The 15,056-nt window shown below is 43.2% G+C and overlaps 1 protein-coding gene across 1 annotated transcript in view; it reads left to right on the top strand.

The window, feature by feature from the left end:
• The window catches only part of VPS50 (VPS50 subunit of EARP/GARPII complex), a 208,217-nt gene that overhangs the window by 178,215 nt on the left and 14,946 nt on the right, over positions 1-15,056 (top strand). Inside the window, exons 18-23 of the mRNA XM_056519010.1 lie at positions 2,139-2,315; positions 3,069-3,187; positions 5,053-5,159; positions 6,740-6,861; positions 7,179-7,259; positions 10,402-10,550. Coding sequence (XP_056374985.1) covers positions 2,139-2,315; positions 3,069-3,187; positions 5,053-5,159; positions 6,740-6,861; positions 7,179-7,259; positions 10,402-10,550 — 755 coding nt within the window. The remainder of the gene's footprint in view (positions 1-2,138; positions 2,316-3,068; positions 3,188-5,052; positions 5,160-6,739; positions 6,862-7,178; positions 7,260-10,401; positions 10,551-15,056) is intronic.

The following is a 15,056-nucleotide window of genomic DNA, read 5'->3' as shown; positions in this document are numbered from 1 at the left end:
TATATATAAGAATATAACTACTGTAATACTGCTCCTATATACAAGAATATAACTGCTATAATACTGCTCCTATATAGAAGAATATAACTGCTATAATACTGCTCCTATATACAAGAATATAACTACTATAATACTGCTCCTATATACAAGAATATAACTACTATAATACTGCCCCTATATACAAGAATATAACTACTATAATACTGCTCCTATATACAAGAATATAACTACTATAATACTGCTCCTATATACAAGAATATAACTACTATAATACTGCTCCTATGTACAAGAATATAACTACTATAATACTGCTCCTATATACAAGAATATAACAACTATAATACTGCTCCTATATACAAGAATATAACTACTATAATACTGCTCCTATATACAAGAATATAACTACTATAATACTGCTCCTATGTACAAGAATATAACTACTATAATACTGCTCCTATATACAAGAATATAACTACTATAATACTGCTCCTATGTACAAGAATATAACTACTATAATACTGCTCCTATATACAAGAATATAACTACTATAATACTGCCTCCTATATACAAGAATATAACTACTATAATACTGCCTCCTATATACAAGAATATAACTACTATAATACTGCCTCCTATATACAAGAATATAACTACTATAATACTGCCTCCTATATACAAGAATATAACTACTATAATACTGCTCCCTATATACAAGAATATAACTACTATAATACTGCCCCTGTATACAAGAATATAACTACTATGATACTGCTCCTATATACAAGAATATAACTACTATAATACTGCTCCTATGTACAAGAATATAACTACTATAATGCTGCTCCTATATACAAGAATATAACTACTATAATACTGCTCCTATATACAATAATATATCTACTATAATACTGCTCCTATATATAAGAATATAACTACTATAATACTGCTCCTATATACAAGAATATAACTACTATAATACTGCTCCTATATACAAGAATATAACTACTACAATACTGCTCCTATATACAAGAATATAACTACTATAATGCTGCTCCTATATACAAGAATATAACTACTATAATGCTGCTCCTATATACAAAAGTATTTTCCTACCTAATCCTTGTGGTAGAGGAAAAGCAACATGGGAGGAGTTGTGGCTTAAATGGTGGGTGTGGCTTTGTGATTATGGGGTGTGGCATGCAGGAGGGGTGTGGCCAGACTGATGCATTCACCAGGAGATATATATGCTCGTATGGGACTTAAGACAAAAACCTCATCCTTCACGTAAGGGGGTAGGTTAGGCTTAATTTAACTATCTTCTATTTTTATTTGACATAAAGGTAACATGTTCTAAGTTTTTATCAAAATATCTCCAGCCATTTGGAAGTTATGCAGTAACATACATTTCCCATAGACTTGTATGAGACTTTAAACAAAAACCCCGACCGTCGCAAATGGGGTTGAGTAAGGGTTAATATACCTATCCTAAGTTTGTAGTTGACATATAAGTAACGTGTACCATGTTTTATCGAAATATCTTTAGCCATTTGGAATTGATGCTGGAACATACATTGAGTTTTATATATAACATTGCAATTGCCTGCAGCCACCACTAGAGGGAAGCTCACTGGTTATTGTGTATGCAGTGAGCTCCCTAGTTGTGTATGCAGTGAGCTCCCTCTAGTGGTGGCTGCTGACATCACAACTTATATTATAAAAGTCCCAATAAGATAAACATTGTAGCACTCACCATATCTAGAAGTAGTAAAAAGTCTTTATTGAAGGTCCATCATTTAACCTGTTAAAAGCCGAGCATGTGATACAGTCCACGCTCCCTGCACTGTATTCTACCCTTTATACCGATTTAAAATGCTCTGCTATGTACTTGTTGTAGAACTCTTCACTAATTCACCACTAATGGAGATGTAGCAGAGCTCACACGCACGGACGTATGTTGTTCATTTATTCCCACTATTCCAGGATTATTGGAGTAATAGGTTCTAGTGCTCCGGTTATATCTATTTGTTGCTCTATTTGAACAGTAGTTGATAACTTCATCTTATACATTGGCTTCTGTAAGACTTGTGATTCTGACTGCAGTATTAATATAAAAAAAACTCTCTTTTTCTTACTCACAGGAATTTAAGTGTTTGGGGCAGTCGCGCTCCCCGTCCATGTCCCCCAGTAAGCAGGCCTCTTCTGCCGACCCTGCGGCCGCCTCCCTGTTTGAGCAGTACACCAGTGGGGGGAATCCCTTCGAGATACAGGCCGTAATGAAAGACGATGAAACTGAGGATGTTCTTGCTTCAAATGGGGTAAGATTTGGTGAAGATCTCATATCTATCTATCTCATATCTATCTATCTCATATCTATCTATCTATCTCATATCTCATATCTATCTATCTCATATCTATCTATCTCATATCTATCTATCTCATATCTATCTATCTATCTATCTATCTATCTCTATCTCATATCTATCTATCTATCTCATATCTATCTATCTCATATCTATCTATCTATCTATCTATTTATCTCATATCTATCTATCTATCTCTTATCTATCTATCTCATATCTATCTATTTATCATGTATCTGTCTGTCTATCTATATAGAAATACATTCTGTAACATCACTCCACTCTACCAGTGGTCTCAAACTTTGGCCCTCCAGATGTTTTAAAACGTCATCTCCCAGCCAACGTCTGTCTGGGCATGCTGGGAGTTAAAGTTTTAAAACATCTGGAGGGCCACATTTTGAGACCTTTGCTCTACACCATACACAGGATCCTCTTCAGTACGGGAGATCTTCTTTCTTTCTCACTGGCTGCGTTTCATATAAATCACTTTATCTCTGCGGCAGCCGCAACGTCCCATCACGGGGCCACATTACAGGAGTGATAACCGTATCCGTAATGGGTGTCGCTCCTGGGGAGCCGGGATTATGTCTTTTCTGTCTCTTTCAGGGGCACTTACTTGTAAGTGTATTTTGTTCCTTGCGGATACATCAGCCCCACAGACTTGTTATATTCTTGTAAAATAAATAAACGTAACATGTTTCCTCGCAGTACGAATCCGATGAGCTGGAGAAAAGCGCTTATCAGGAGTACGACAGCGACAGCGACGTCCCCGAAGAACTGAAGAGGGATTATGTTGATGAGCAGACCGGAGACGCGCCATCAAAAAGGTGACAGCACCTGTAATGTGGGCGACAATCTGTAAAGGAGTCTTCATCCTGATAAATAGGAATGTTGTCCCCTGTAGGGTGTTCGGGATTAGGAATACGATCAATTAAGGGGTTAAAAAAAAGAGAACATTTTCATATATCCTATTAAAGAATCTTAAAGTATTAGATTGGTGTGAGGGGGGGGGGGGCATATTTAAAATCCTCATAGAGTGTCTACAAAGAGGGTCTCTTGATCTGGCGGGCCCCAAATGTCCATGTATTTGACCGGTGTGTCCCATCCAGTATGCCGCCAACAGTTGGAAAACTACAACTCCCAGCATGCCCGGACAGCTAAATGATTGCATAAACAAAAGGAAAAAAAACGTGACGTGTGAACACAGCTCCTGGGTAGGTGATCCCATAGAGATAGTAGCAGTATACGGATAGAGCTAGAGGGGAGGTGTATATCTAATATAAATCCTGATCCCATAGAGATAGTAGTAGTATACGGATAGAGCTAGAGGGGAGGTGTATATCTAATATATATCCTGATCCCATAGAGATAGCAGCAGTATACAGATAGAGCTAGAGGGGAGATAAATATTGAATGTATATTCTGATCCATAGAGATAGCAGCAGTATACAGATAGAGCTAGGGAGGAGGTGTATATCTAATATATATCCTGATCCCATAGAGATAGCAGCAGCAATATACAGATAGCGCTGGAGGGCAGATGTATAAATACTATTTATTCGGATCCCATAGAGATAGCAGCAGTATACAGATAGAGCTAAAGGGGAGGTGTATATCTAATATATATTTTGATCCCATAGAGGAGATAGCAGCAGTATACAGATAGCGCTGGAGGGAAGGTGTACAACTACTATATATCCTGACGCCATAGAGATAGCAACAGCAGCAGCAGTATACAGATAGAGCTTGAGGGAAGGTGTATATCATATATATATATATATATATATATATATATATAACCTCATCCCATAGAGATAGCAGCAGCAGTATACAGATAGCGCTGGAGGGCAGATGTATAAATACTATTTATTCTGATCCCATAGAGATAGCAGCAGTATACAGATAGAGCTAAAGGGGAGGTGTATATCTAATATATATCCTGATCCCATACAGATAGCAGCAGTATACAGATAGAGCTAAAGGGGAGGTGTATATCTAATATATATCCTGATCCCATACAGATAGCAGCAGTATACAGATAGAGCTAAAGGGGAGGTGTATATCTAATATATATCCTAATCCCATAGAGATAGAGCTAGAGGGGAGATATATATCGAATGTATATTCTGATCCATAGAGATAGCAGCAGTATACAGATAGAGCTAAAGGAGAGGTGTATATCTAATATATATCCTGATCCCATAGAGGAGATAGCAGCAGTATACAGATAGAGCTGTAGGGGAGGTGTATAACTACTATATATCCTGACGCCATAGAGAGATAGCAACAGCAGCAGCAGTATACAGATAGAGCTAGAGGGGAGGTGTATATCTAATATTTATCCTGATCCCATAGAGATAGCAGCAGCAGTATATAGATAGAGCTTGAGGGCAGATGTATATCTCATATATATATATATATATATATATATATATATATATATAACCTGATCCCATAGAGATAGCAGCAGCAGTATACAGATAGCACTGGAGGGCAGATGTATAAATTCTATTTATTCTGATCCCATAGAGATAGCAGCAGTATACAGGTAGAGCTAAAGGGGAGGTGTATATCTAATATATATCCTGATCCCATAGAGGAGATAGCAGCAGTATACAGATAGATCTTCTGTTATTTTATAGGATCATTCATCCCTATCCCTGACTTCCTAACCCCAGTATTTGTCTTGAAGTGTTTCCAGAGAGACCCTGAGGAGTCGGAAGAGATCTGATTACAGCCTGAACAAGGTGAACGCGCCCATCCTGACCAACACTACACTGAACGTTATCCGGCTGGTGGGTAAGTGCGCGGCTCTACCCATTCATTCCTCCTGACGCCTCGTACTATAAATTCATGTCGCAGTGTGTCATGTGACAGGTGATGTATCCGCACGCTGTCACTTTCATAATTGAATTAGAAGATTAGAATTACTGTTCTGTCCTGTTCCGGTTATTACTGGAGACGAGACATATAATTATGGGGGCTGTCGGCTTATATAGGAAACATGTTTACCGCCATTTCCTTCTGGAATTAATTGTTATTCTAATTTGCCGTAACTTCATTAACTTGTTGTTTGCTTCATACTTTGACTACTAGATAGCGACTCTATACACACAGATAAGGCTCCCCTGTCGCTCCATTAATAATTGAATCCCATCCATTGTAAACCCTTCTTGTCACTGCCAGTTTTTGCCCTAAAGGGGTACTCCACTGGCCAGCGCTCGGAACTAAATGTTCAGAACGCTGTTTTCGCGCTGCGGGGGTCGGCCACGCCATTCGTGATGTCATGGCCACGCCCCTCAATACAAGTCTATGGGTGGGGGCGTAACGGGCGATGTATCTCATATCTATCTATCTCATATCTATCTATCTCATATCTATCTATCTCATATCTATCTATCTATCTCATATCTATCTATCTCATATCTATCTATCTCATATCTATCTATCTATCTCATATCTATCTCATATCTATCTCATATCTATCTATCTGTCTCATATCTATTTATCTATGTCATATCTATCTATCTCATATCTATCTATCTTATATCTATCTCATATCTATCTATCTATCTCATATCTATCTATCTTATATCTATCTATCTCATATCTATCTATCTTATATCTATCTATCTATCTCATATCTATCTTTCTCCTATCTATCTATCTCATATCTATCTATCTCCTATCTATCTATCTCATATCTATCTATCTATCTATCTATCTCATATCTATCTATCTATCTATCTCATATCTATCTATCTATCTCATATCTATCTATCTCCTATCTATCTATCTCTCTCATATCTATCTATCTCATATTTATCTATCTATCTATCTCATATCTATCTATCTCCTATCTATCTATCTCCTATCTATCTATCTCATATATATCTATCTTTCTATCTCTCTCATATATATCTATCTATCTATCTCATATCTATCTATCTCATATCTATCTATCTCATATCTATCTATCGATCGATCTCATATCTATCTATTTATAGAACTTAAATGATAATGCTTATATCTGCTTTGTACATTTAATAATTTACATATTATTATTATATATAGAACTGAATAATAATAAAATTAATTCAGCCGCTCTCTGCGATTCATCCTCTAGGACAGAGTTAGTTACATTGTGGCTTATGATAAATGTCATCCATATTTTACAGGGTGCCTCCAGCTGTTGTGAAACTACGACTCCCAGTCTCTATGGGACTGACAGCGATAACATTGACGTTTGTCACTATCCGCCATAGCGCTACATTAAGCGCAGTTATACTTGTTTGACCTGATGTATGGGGACAGATGACTATGTGACTATGGACACTATCATATTTTTCATCAATACCAATTTTATTTTGTTTGTGCAGGAAAATACCTGCAGATGATGACCATCCTGAAGCCAATCGCTTTTGACGTCATTCATTGCATGTCGCAGCTTTTCGACTATTACCTTTATGCCGTATACACATTTTTTGGAAGAAATGATGCTGTAAGTATAGCAAGACCAATTTATCAGTAAACTGAGACCAAATCCTGACTACTTCCAGTGTCAATTAGCTCAGGATATTATTTAGCCCTTCCGTGTTATAGACCAGTGTTTTCTAGCCTTCTATTTATTTCTCAGTGTCTATAACAATGGTTCCCCTGCCTGCGGCTCTTAGGGCATGCTAGGAGATGTAGCTTGAGTTCCGCAGGTTGGGGAACCTCTTTTATAGACACTGTGAAATAAATTGTCTACTATCTTGAAGAACATCTGGGTCCTAAGTCCGTCGATCACATCACTAACACTTTGTCTTAATCTTCCAGTATGAATCCACCGGCCTCGGCCTGAGCAGCAGCAGATTGAGGACAACATTGAACAGGATCCAAGAAAGCCTTATAGACATGGTGAGTGCTGTATCTAATGGTTATACTGGACGGGTTGTCCTCACTGAACATGTATGGGGCAGAATGTTATTGAAACTAATGTCCTTGTTGTGGGGGCATAAAGGGGGCACAGTGGTTCTTTTGTTCTGCAATATACCCTATAGCTACAGCTTTAATTTTGGTAATTATTTGCCCCTTAACCGTGTAACCACAGATGCCCCCAAAAGTGCTCCCCCTGCTGGTGTGTGACCACATATTCCTTTTGTCATAGTGTGTCCCCTATCATAGTGTGCAGCCACAGATCCTTCTGTCATAGTGTGCAATCACAAATTCCTCCATCATTGTGTGCAGCCACAGAAGCCCCCATCCTAGTGTGCAGCCATACGTGCCCCACCATCCTAGTGTGCAGCTATACGTGCCCCTCCATTCTAGTGTGCAGCCACAGATCCTTCTGTCATAGTGTGCAGCCACACGTGCCCCCCATCCTAGTGTGCAGCCACACATGCCCCCATCCTAGTGTGCAGCCACACATGCCCCCATCCTAGTGTGCAGACACACGTGTCCCCCATCCTAGTGTGCAGCCACACATGCCCCCCATCCTAGTGTGCAGCCACACATGCCCCCCATCCTGGTGTGCAGCCACACGTGCCCCCCATCCTAGTGTGCAGCCATACATGCCCCCCATCCTAGTGTGCAGCCACACATGCCCCCCATCCTAGTGTGCAGCCACACATGCCCCCCATCCTAGTGTGCAGCCACACGTGCCCCCCATCCTAGTGTGCAGCCATACATGCCCCCCATCCTAGTGTGCAGCCACACATGCCCCCCATCCTAGTGTGCAGCCACACATGCCCCCCATCCTGGTGTGCAGCCACACGTGCCCCCCATCCTAGTGTGCAGCCATACATGCCCCCCATCCTAGTGTGCAGCCACACATGCCCCCCCATCCTAATGTGCAGCCACACGTGCCCCCCCATCCTAGTGTGCAGCCATACGTGCCCCCCCATTCTAGTGTGCAGCCACAGATCCTTCTGTCATAGTGTGCAGCCACACATGCCCCCCATCCTAGTGTGCAGCCACACGTGCCCCCCCCCATCCTAGTGTGCAGCCACACATGCCCCCCATCCTAGTGTGCAGCCACACATGCCCCCCATCCTAGTGTGCAGCCACACATGCCCCCCATCCTAGTGTGCAGCCACACATGCCCCCCATCCTAGTGTGCAGCCACACATGCCCCCCATCCTAGTGTGCAGCCACACATGCCCCCCATCCTAGTGTGCAGCCACACATGCCCCCCCCATCCTAGTGTGCAGCCTCACATGCCCCCCCATCCTAGTGTGCAGCCTCACATGCCCCCCATCCTAGTGTGCAGCCTCACATGCCCCCCATCCTAGTGTGCAGCCTCACATGCCCCCCATCCTAGTGTGCAGCCTCACATGCCCCCCATCCTAGTGTGCAGCCTCACATGCCCCCCCATCCTAGTGTGCAGCCTCACATGCCCCCCCATCCTAGTGTGCAGCCTCACATGCCCCCCCATCCTAGTGTGCAGCCTCACATGCCCCCCTGAGCTCCTCCAGCTCTATAATATGGTGCCTATAGATTAGAATCTATTTTTATGGTGACAGATAAAACCCCAAATAATAAAAGACAAGTACAACAAAGTATTTACAAAGACTTTTAACATTTCCTGTATCCGTGACCTGTGAGCTGTGTCTTATACAGACTGTAGCCGTGACCTGTGAGCTGTGTCTTATACAGACTGTATCCGTGACCTGTGAGCTGTGTCTTATACAGACTGTATCCGTGACCTGTGAGCTGTGTCTTATACAGAGGTGGAGGTCTCCTTGTTGCAGCACCTGAGCTCTGTGATTTTCTCTGTTATTTCTATATTTAATGATGGTTTTGTGCTGGATCGGTCCTCGAGGTGGTTATAGCCTGGAGTCGATAAACACAATCATTGCTCACACTGTGAGGGCACTTAGACAAGGCGCGGGTCAGATACTTAGGCCTCGCGCTTTGTCTTCTTAGTGGAGAAGTATCTCTTAGATGAATCTCCTGCCACTTTTCTGCAATCAGCCTCCGCTCAGTCATCAGAACCTTCTGCATTTCTGTGCACTGGGCTGAATACAAATACATGACTGTGTCATACCGATCATAAAAGGATAGTCATCAGTACTCCATACATATCCATTAGAACAGTGTATCCCATCCAGGGCGCCTCCAGCTGTTGCAAAACTACAAATTCCAGCATGCCCGGACAGCCAAAGGCTGTCCGGGCATGCTGGGAGTTGTAGTTTTGCAACAGCGGGAGGCACCCTGATTGGGAAACACTGCATTAGAAGTAAAGTAAGTTTGCCCATAGCATGCACACTTACCTTCCTACAGCACCATTTATTAATTCCAGCTCAGCTGCGTATATATGCGTTTCAGTACTGTAAATGGGTCATGTGATCACCAGTCTAACCAACAGAAAATTACAAGTGTTTAATGTGTCAGAAGAAGTGGCCACTCCTGGGTTAGCTGACCGGTGAACTACAGGGTGACATTGTAACCAATCAGATCCCATCCAAGCAGTTCACAAACCTCTTCCTTCCCAGCTCTATCTGTAGACTGCTGCTTTGTCTATGAGATCAGGATATAGAGTAGTTATACACCTTCCCTCCAGCTCTATCTATATACTGCTGCTATCTCTATGAGAGCAGGATATATAGTATTTATACACCTCCCCTCCAGCTCTATCTATATACTGCTGCTGCTGCTATCCCTATGAGATCAGGATATATAGTAGTTATACACTTCCCTGTATTTTGCTGTTATGCCTCTATTGGGATCAGGATATATAACCGTTATACAACTGCTTCAGCTCTATATGATCACAATATATAGTACTTATATCCCTCCCCTCCCAGCTCTGTCTGTATGCTGCTGCTGCTTCTATCTCTATAAGATCAGGATATATTGTAGTTATACACCTCCTCCTCCAGCTCTATCTGTATACTGCTGCTATCTGTATGGGATCAGGCTGTGCTCGCAATAACAATGTGTAATGTTTCCAGTAATTTGGGAAAATGACAGCAAAAATAATTTTTACTACATTTTGGTGAAACTGGAATACCCCATTTAAAATATGTTTTTTACCGCACATTGCAACGTTGTATTGTAGGAAGTGGCTGGTGAGAATTCCGGATCTCTGGCTCCAGGAGAAGAAAGGAAAGAGAAGATCCCCAGCCCGCACCTCAGCCACATGGTGGTTCTGACGGAGAGTAACACCCTGTATGGACTGGCCCAGAGAGTCGTCGCCACAGAGTCCCTGTAAGCATGCTGGGAGTTGTAGTTTTGCAACAGCGGGAGGCACCCTGATTGGGAAACACTGCATTAGAAGTAAAGCAAGTTTGCCCATATCATGCACACTTACCATCCTACAGCACCATCTTTTAATTCCAGCTCAGCTGTGTATATGTGTTTCAGTACTGTAAATGGGTCATGTGATCACCAGTCTGACCAACAGAAAATTACAAGTGTTTAATGTGTCAGAAGAAGTAGCCACTCCTGGGTTAGCTGATCGGTGAACTACAGGGTGACATTGTAACCAATAAGATCCCATCCAAGCAGTTCAGAAACCTCTTCTTTCCCAGCTCTATCTGTATACTGCTGTTTTGTCTATGAGATCAGGATATAGAGTAGTTATACACCTTCCCTCCAGCTCTATCTATATACTGCCCCATCCAAGCCGTTCAGAAACCTCTTCTTTCCCAGCTCTATCTGTATACTGCTGTTTTGTCTATGAGATCAGGATATAGAGTAGTTATACACCTTCCCTCCAGCTCTATCTATATACTGCTGCTGTCCAGAGGAACCTGTCCAGAGGAAAAGTTGCCCAGTTGCCCATAGCAACCAATCAGATCGCTTCTTTCATTTTTAACAAGGCCTCTGCAAAATGAAAGAAGCGATCTGATTGGTTGCTATGGGCAACTGGACAACTTTTCCTCTGGACAGGTTTTGATAAATCTCCCCCTAAATAATAACCAAAACAGTTGGAATTCAGATCTCAGGGTGTAAACTTATTAAAATGTAACGTTTAAATTATGGAAATGCGGAGAAATAAAATTTAAATAACGAGCTGGTTGTTTAAACCTGCTACATCTTATTTCTCTGCATTTCCATAATTGGAAGGTTACATTTTAATTGTAATTAACTTAAGTAATAAGTTTACACCTTGAGGTCTGAATTCCCTTTGTTTTGGTTATTATTTATTTTTTGGCACTTTTGGGTATAGTGCAACTCAGTACCTCGGTCTAGATCAGTGGCTCTCAACCTTTTTTGCCTGAGTACCCCTTGACAGCCCATTCCCAAAAAATTGTGCCCCCAAATTAGAGACATTCTGTAATGATTATAGTATAATTCATATTCTTTACTTTCCTCTCCCCAGTCCCCCGATTTACAGGTGACGTCTTCTCTAACCGGAGTTGTTTACTTTTCTTCTCTATCTGGCCTAGACCGCCATGAAGATTTCTCCCATACAAGACGTCTCCACAGAACCAGCCAAACAAACATTTTAGGCTCCTTTCTGCAGTACAATACCCACCTATTTACAAACTCCCCATGTTTATTGTCACACACAGTAAGAGTACCCGCTTTGTGTCCCCATAAAGTTGTTAGGCCCATTTTGTGCCCCAAGTATAGCTGTAGGCCCCCAAACTGCCCCCATATATAGCTGTAGGCCCCCAAACTGCCCCATATATAGCTGTAGACCCCCAAACTGTCCCCATATATAGCTGTAGGCCCCCATGTATAGCTGTAGGCCCCCAAACTGTCCCCATATATAGCTGTAGGCCCCCATACTGTCCCCATATATAGCTTTAGGCCCCCAAACTGCCCCCATATATAGCTGTAGACCCCCAAACTGTCCCCATATATAGCTGTAGGCCACCATACTGCCCCCATGTATAGCTGTAGGCCCCCAAACTGTCCCCATATATAGCTGTAGGCCCCCATACTGTCCCCATATATAGCTGTAGGCCCCCAAACTGCCCCCATATATAGCTGTAGACCCCCAAACTGTCCCCATATATAGCTGTAGGCCCCCATACTGCCCCCATATATAGCTGTAGACCACCATACTGTCCCCATATATAGCTGTAGACCACCATACTGCTCCCATATATAGCTGTAGACCCCATACTGCCCCCATATATAGCTGTCGGCCCCCAAACTGCCCCCATATATAGTTGTAGGCCACCATACTGCCCCCATATATAGCTGTAGGCCCCCATACTGCCCCCATATATAGTTGTAGGCATACTGCCCCCGTATATAGTTGTAGGCCACCATACTGCCCCCATATATAGTTGTAGGCCCCCAAACTGTCCCCATATATAGCTGTAGGCCACCATACCGCCCCCATATAGTTTTAGGCCCCCATACTGCCCCCATATATAGGTTTAGGCCCCCATACTGCCCCCATATATAGTTGTAGGCCCCCAAACTGCCCCCATATATAGCTGTAGGCCCCCATACTTCCCCCATATATAGTTTTAGGCCCCCATATATAGTTGTAGGCCCACATATATAGCTGTACGCCCCCATACTGCCCCCATATATAGCTGTAGGCCCCGATACTGCTCCCATATATAGCTGTAGGCCCCCATACTGCCCCCATATATAGCTGTAGGCCCCCATACTGCCCCAATATATAGCTGTAGGCCCCCAAACTGTCCCCATATATAGCTGTAGGCCCCCAAACTGCCCCCATATATAGCTGTAGACTCCCATACTGCCCCCATATATAGCTGTAGGCCCCCATACTGTCGGTCTAGATCAGTGGCTCTCAACCTTTTTTGCCTGAGTACCCCTTGACAGCCCATTCCCAAAAAATTGTGCCCCCAAATTAGAGACATTCTGTAATGATTATAGTATAATTCATATTCTTTACTTTCCTCTCCCCAGTCCCCCGATTTACAGGTGACGTCTTCTCTAACCGGAGTTGTTTACTTTTCTTCTCTATCTGGCCTAGACCGCCATGAAGATTTCTCCCATACAAGACGTCTCCACAGAACCAGCCAAACAAACATTTTAGGCTCCTTTCTGCAGTACAATACCCACCTATTTACAAACTCCCCATGTTTATTGTCACACACAGTAAGAGTACCCGCTTTGTGTCCCCATAAAGTTGTTAGGCCCATTTTGTGCCCCAAGTATAGCTGTAGGCCCCCAAACTGCCCCCATATATAGCTGTAGGCCCCCAAACTGCCCCATATATAGCTGTAGACCCCCAAACTGTCCCCATATATAGCTGTAGGCCACCATACTGCCCCCATGTATAGCTGTAGGCCCCCAAACTGTCCCCATATATAGCTGTAGGCCCCCATACTGTCCCCATATATAGCTTTAGGCCCCCAAACTGCCCCCATATATAGCTGTAGACCCCCAAACTGTCCCCATATATAGCTGTAGGCCACCATACTGCCCCCATGTATAGCTGTAGGCCCCCAAACTGTCCCCATATATAGCTGTAGGCCCCCATACTGTCCCCATATATAGCTGTAGGCCCCCAAACTGCCCCCATATATAGCTGTAGACCCCCAAACTGTCCCCATATATAGCTGTAGGCCCCCATACTGCCCCCATATATAGCTGTAGACCACCATACTGTCCCCATATATAGCTGTAGACCACCATACTGCTCCCATATATAGCTGTAGACCCCATACTGCCCCCATATATAGCTGTCGGCCCCCAAACTGCCCCCATATATAGTTGTAGGCCACCATACTGCCCCCATATATAGCTGTAGGCCCCCATACTGCCCCCATATATAGTTGTAGGCATACTGCCCCCGTATATAGTTGTAGGCCACCATACTGCCCCCATATATAGTTGTAGGCCCCCAAACTGTCCCCATATATAGCTGTAGGCCACCATACCGCCCCCATATAGTTTTAGGCCCCCATACTGCCCCCATATATAGGTTTAGGCCCCCATACTGCCCCCATATATAGTTGTAGGCCCCCAAACTGCCCCCATATATAGCTGTAGGCCCCCATACTTCCCCCATATATAGTTTTAGGCCCCCATATATAGTTGTAGGCCCACATATATAGCTGTACGCCCCCATACTGCCCCCATATATAGCTGTAGGCCCCGATACTGCTCCCATATATAGCTGTAGGCCCCCATACTGCCCCCATATATAGCTGTAGGCCCCCATACTGCCCCAATATATAGCTGTAGGCCCCCAAACTGTCCCCATATATAGCTGTAGGCCCCCAAACTGCCCCCATATATAGCTGTAGACTCCCATACTGCCCCCATATATAGCTGTAGGCCCCCATACTGTCCTGGCTCATAGCAGTAGGTCCCCGGTCTGCAGGGGCATTGGAGCAACAAAGCTGATGGTAGTTACTGCCCACAGCACCCAGTGCCCGCGCTTCCCCTTTGCTCTCCTCCTCCTCCGCTCCTCGATAAAGTGACATCAGCCGACCATTTCTTTCAAAGTTGTCCAGACCAGTAACCTGTGGCTGCCATTACTGATTTTTTTTAAGTACCCCCTGGAGAACTGCTAAGTACTTGTACCCCAGGTTGAGAACCACTGGTCTAGACTAAACATATTTATATTAGTGTGCAGCCACCCAATTGCTATTTTTCCTCGAAGGCAAAACACTCTTATGAGGCCGATACCAATTGCCCCATACCAGGGGGGGAAATTCCTTCCCGACTCCAATAGGGCATCGGAATAAATCCCTGGATCAACGTTCTGTCCACATAAATCTATTATCCATAACCTGTAATATTCTTGTATCCAGGCCCCTCCTGATCTCT

This window comes from Hyla sarda, chromosome 5, assembly GCF_029499605.1.
Source record: "Hyla sarda isolate aHylSar1 chromosome 5, aHylSar1.hap1, whole genome shotgun sequence".
Lineage (NCBI taxonomy): Eukaryota > Metazoa > Chordata > Amphibia > Anura > Hylidae > Hyla > Hyla sarda.
This window is presented reverse-complemented; position numbering and strand designations above follow the sequence as displayed.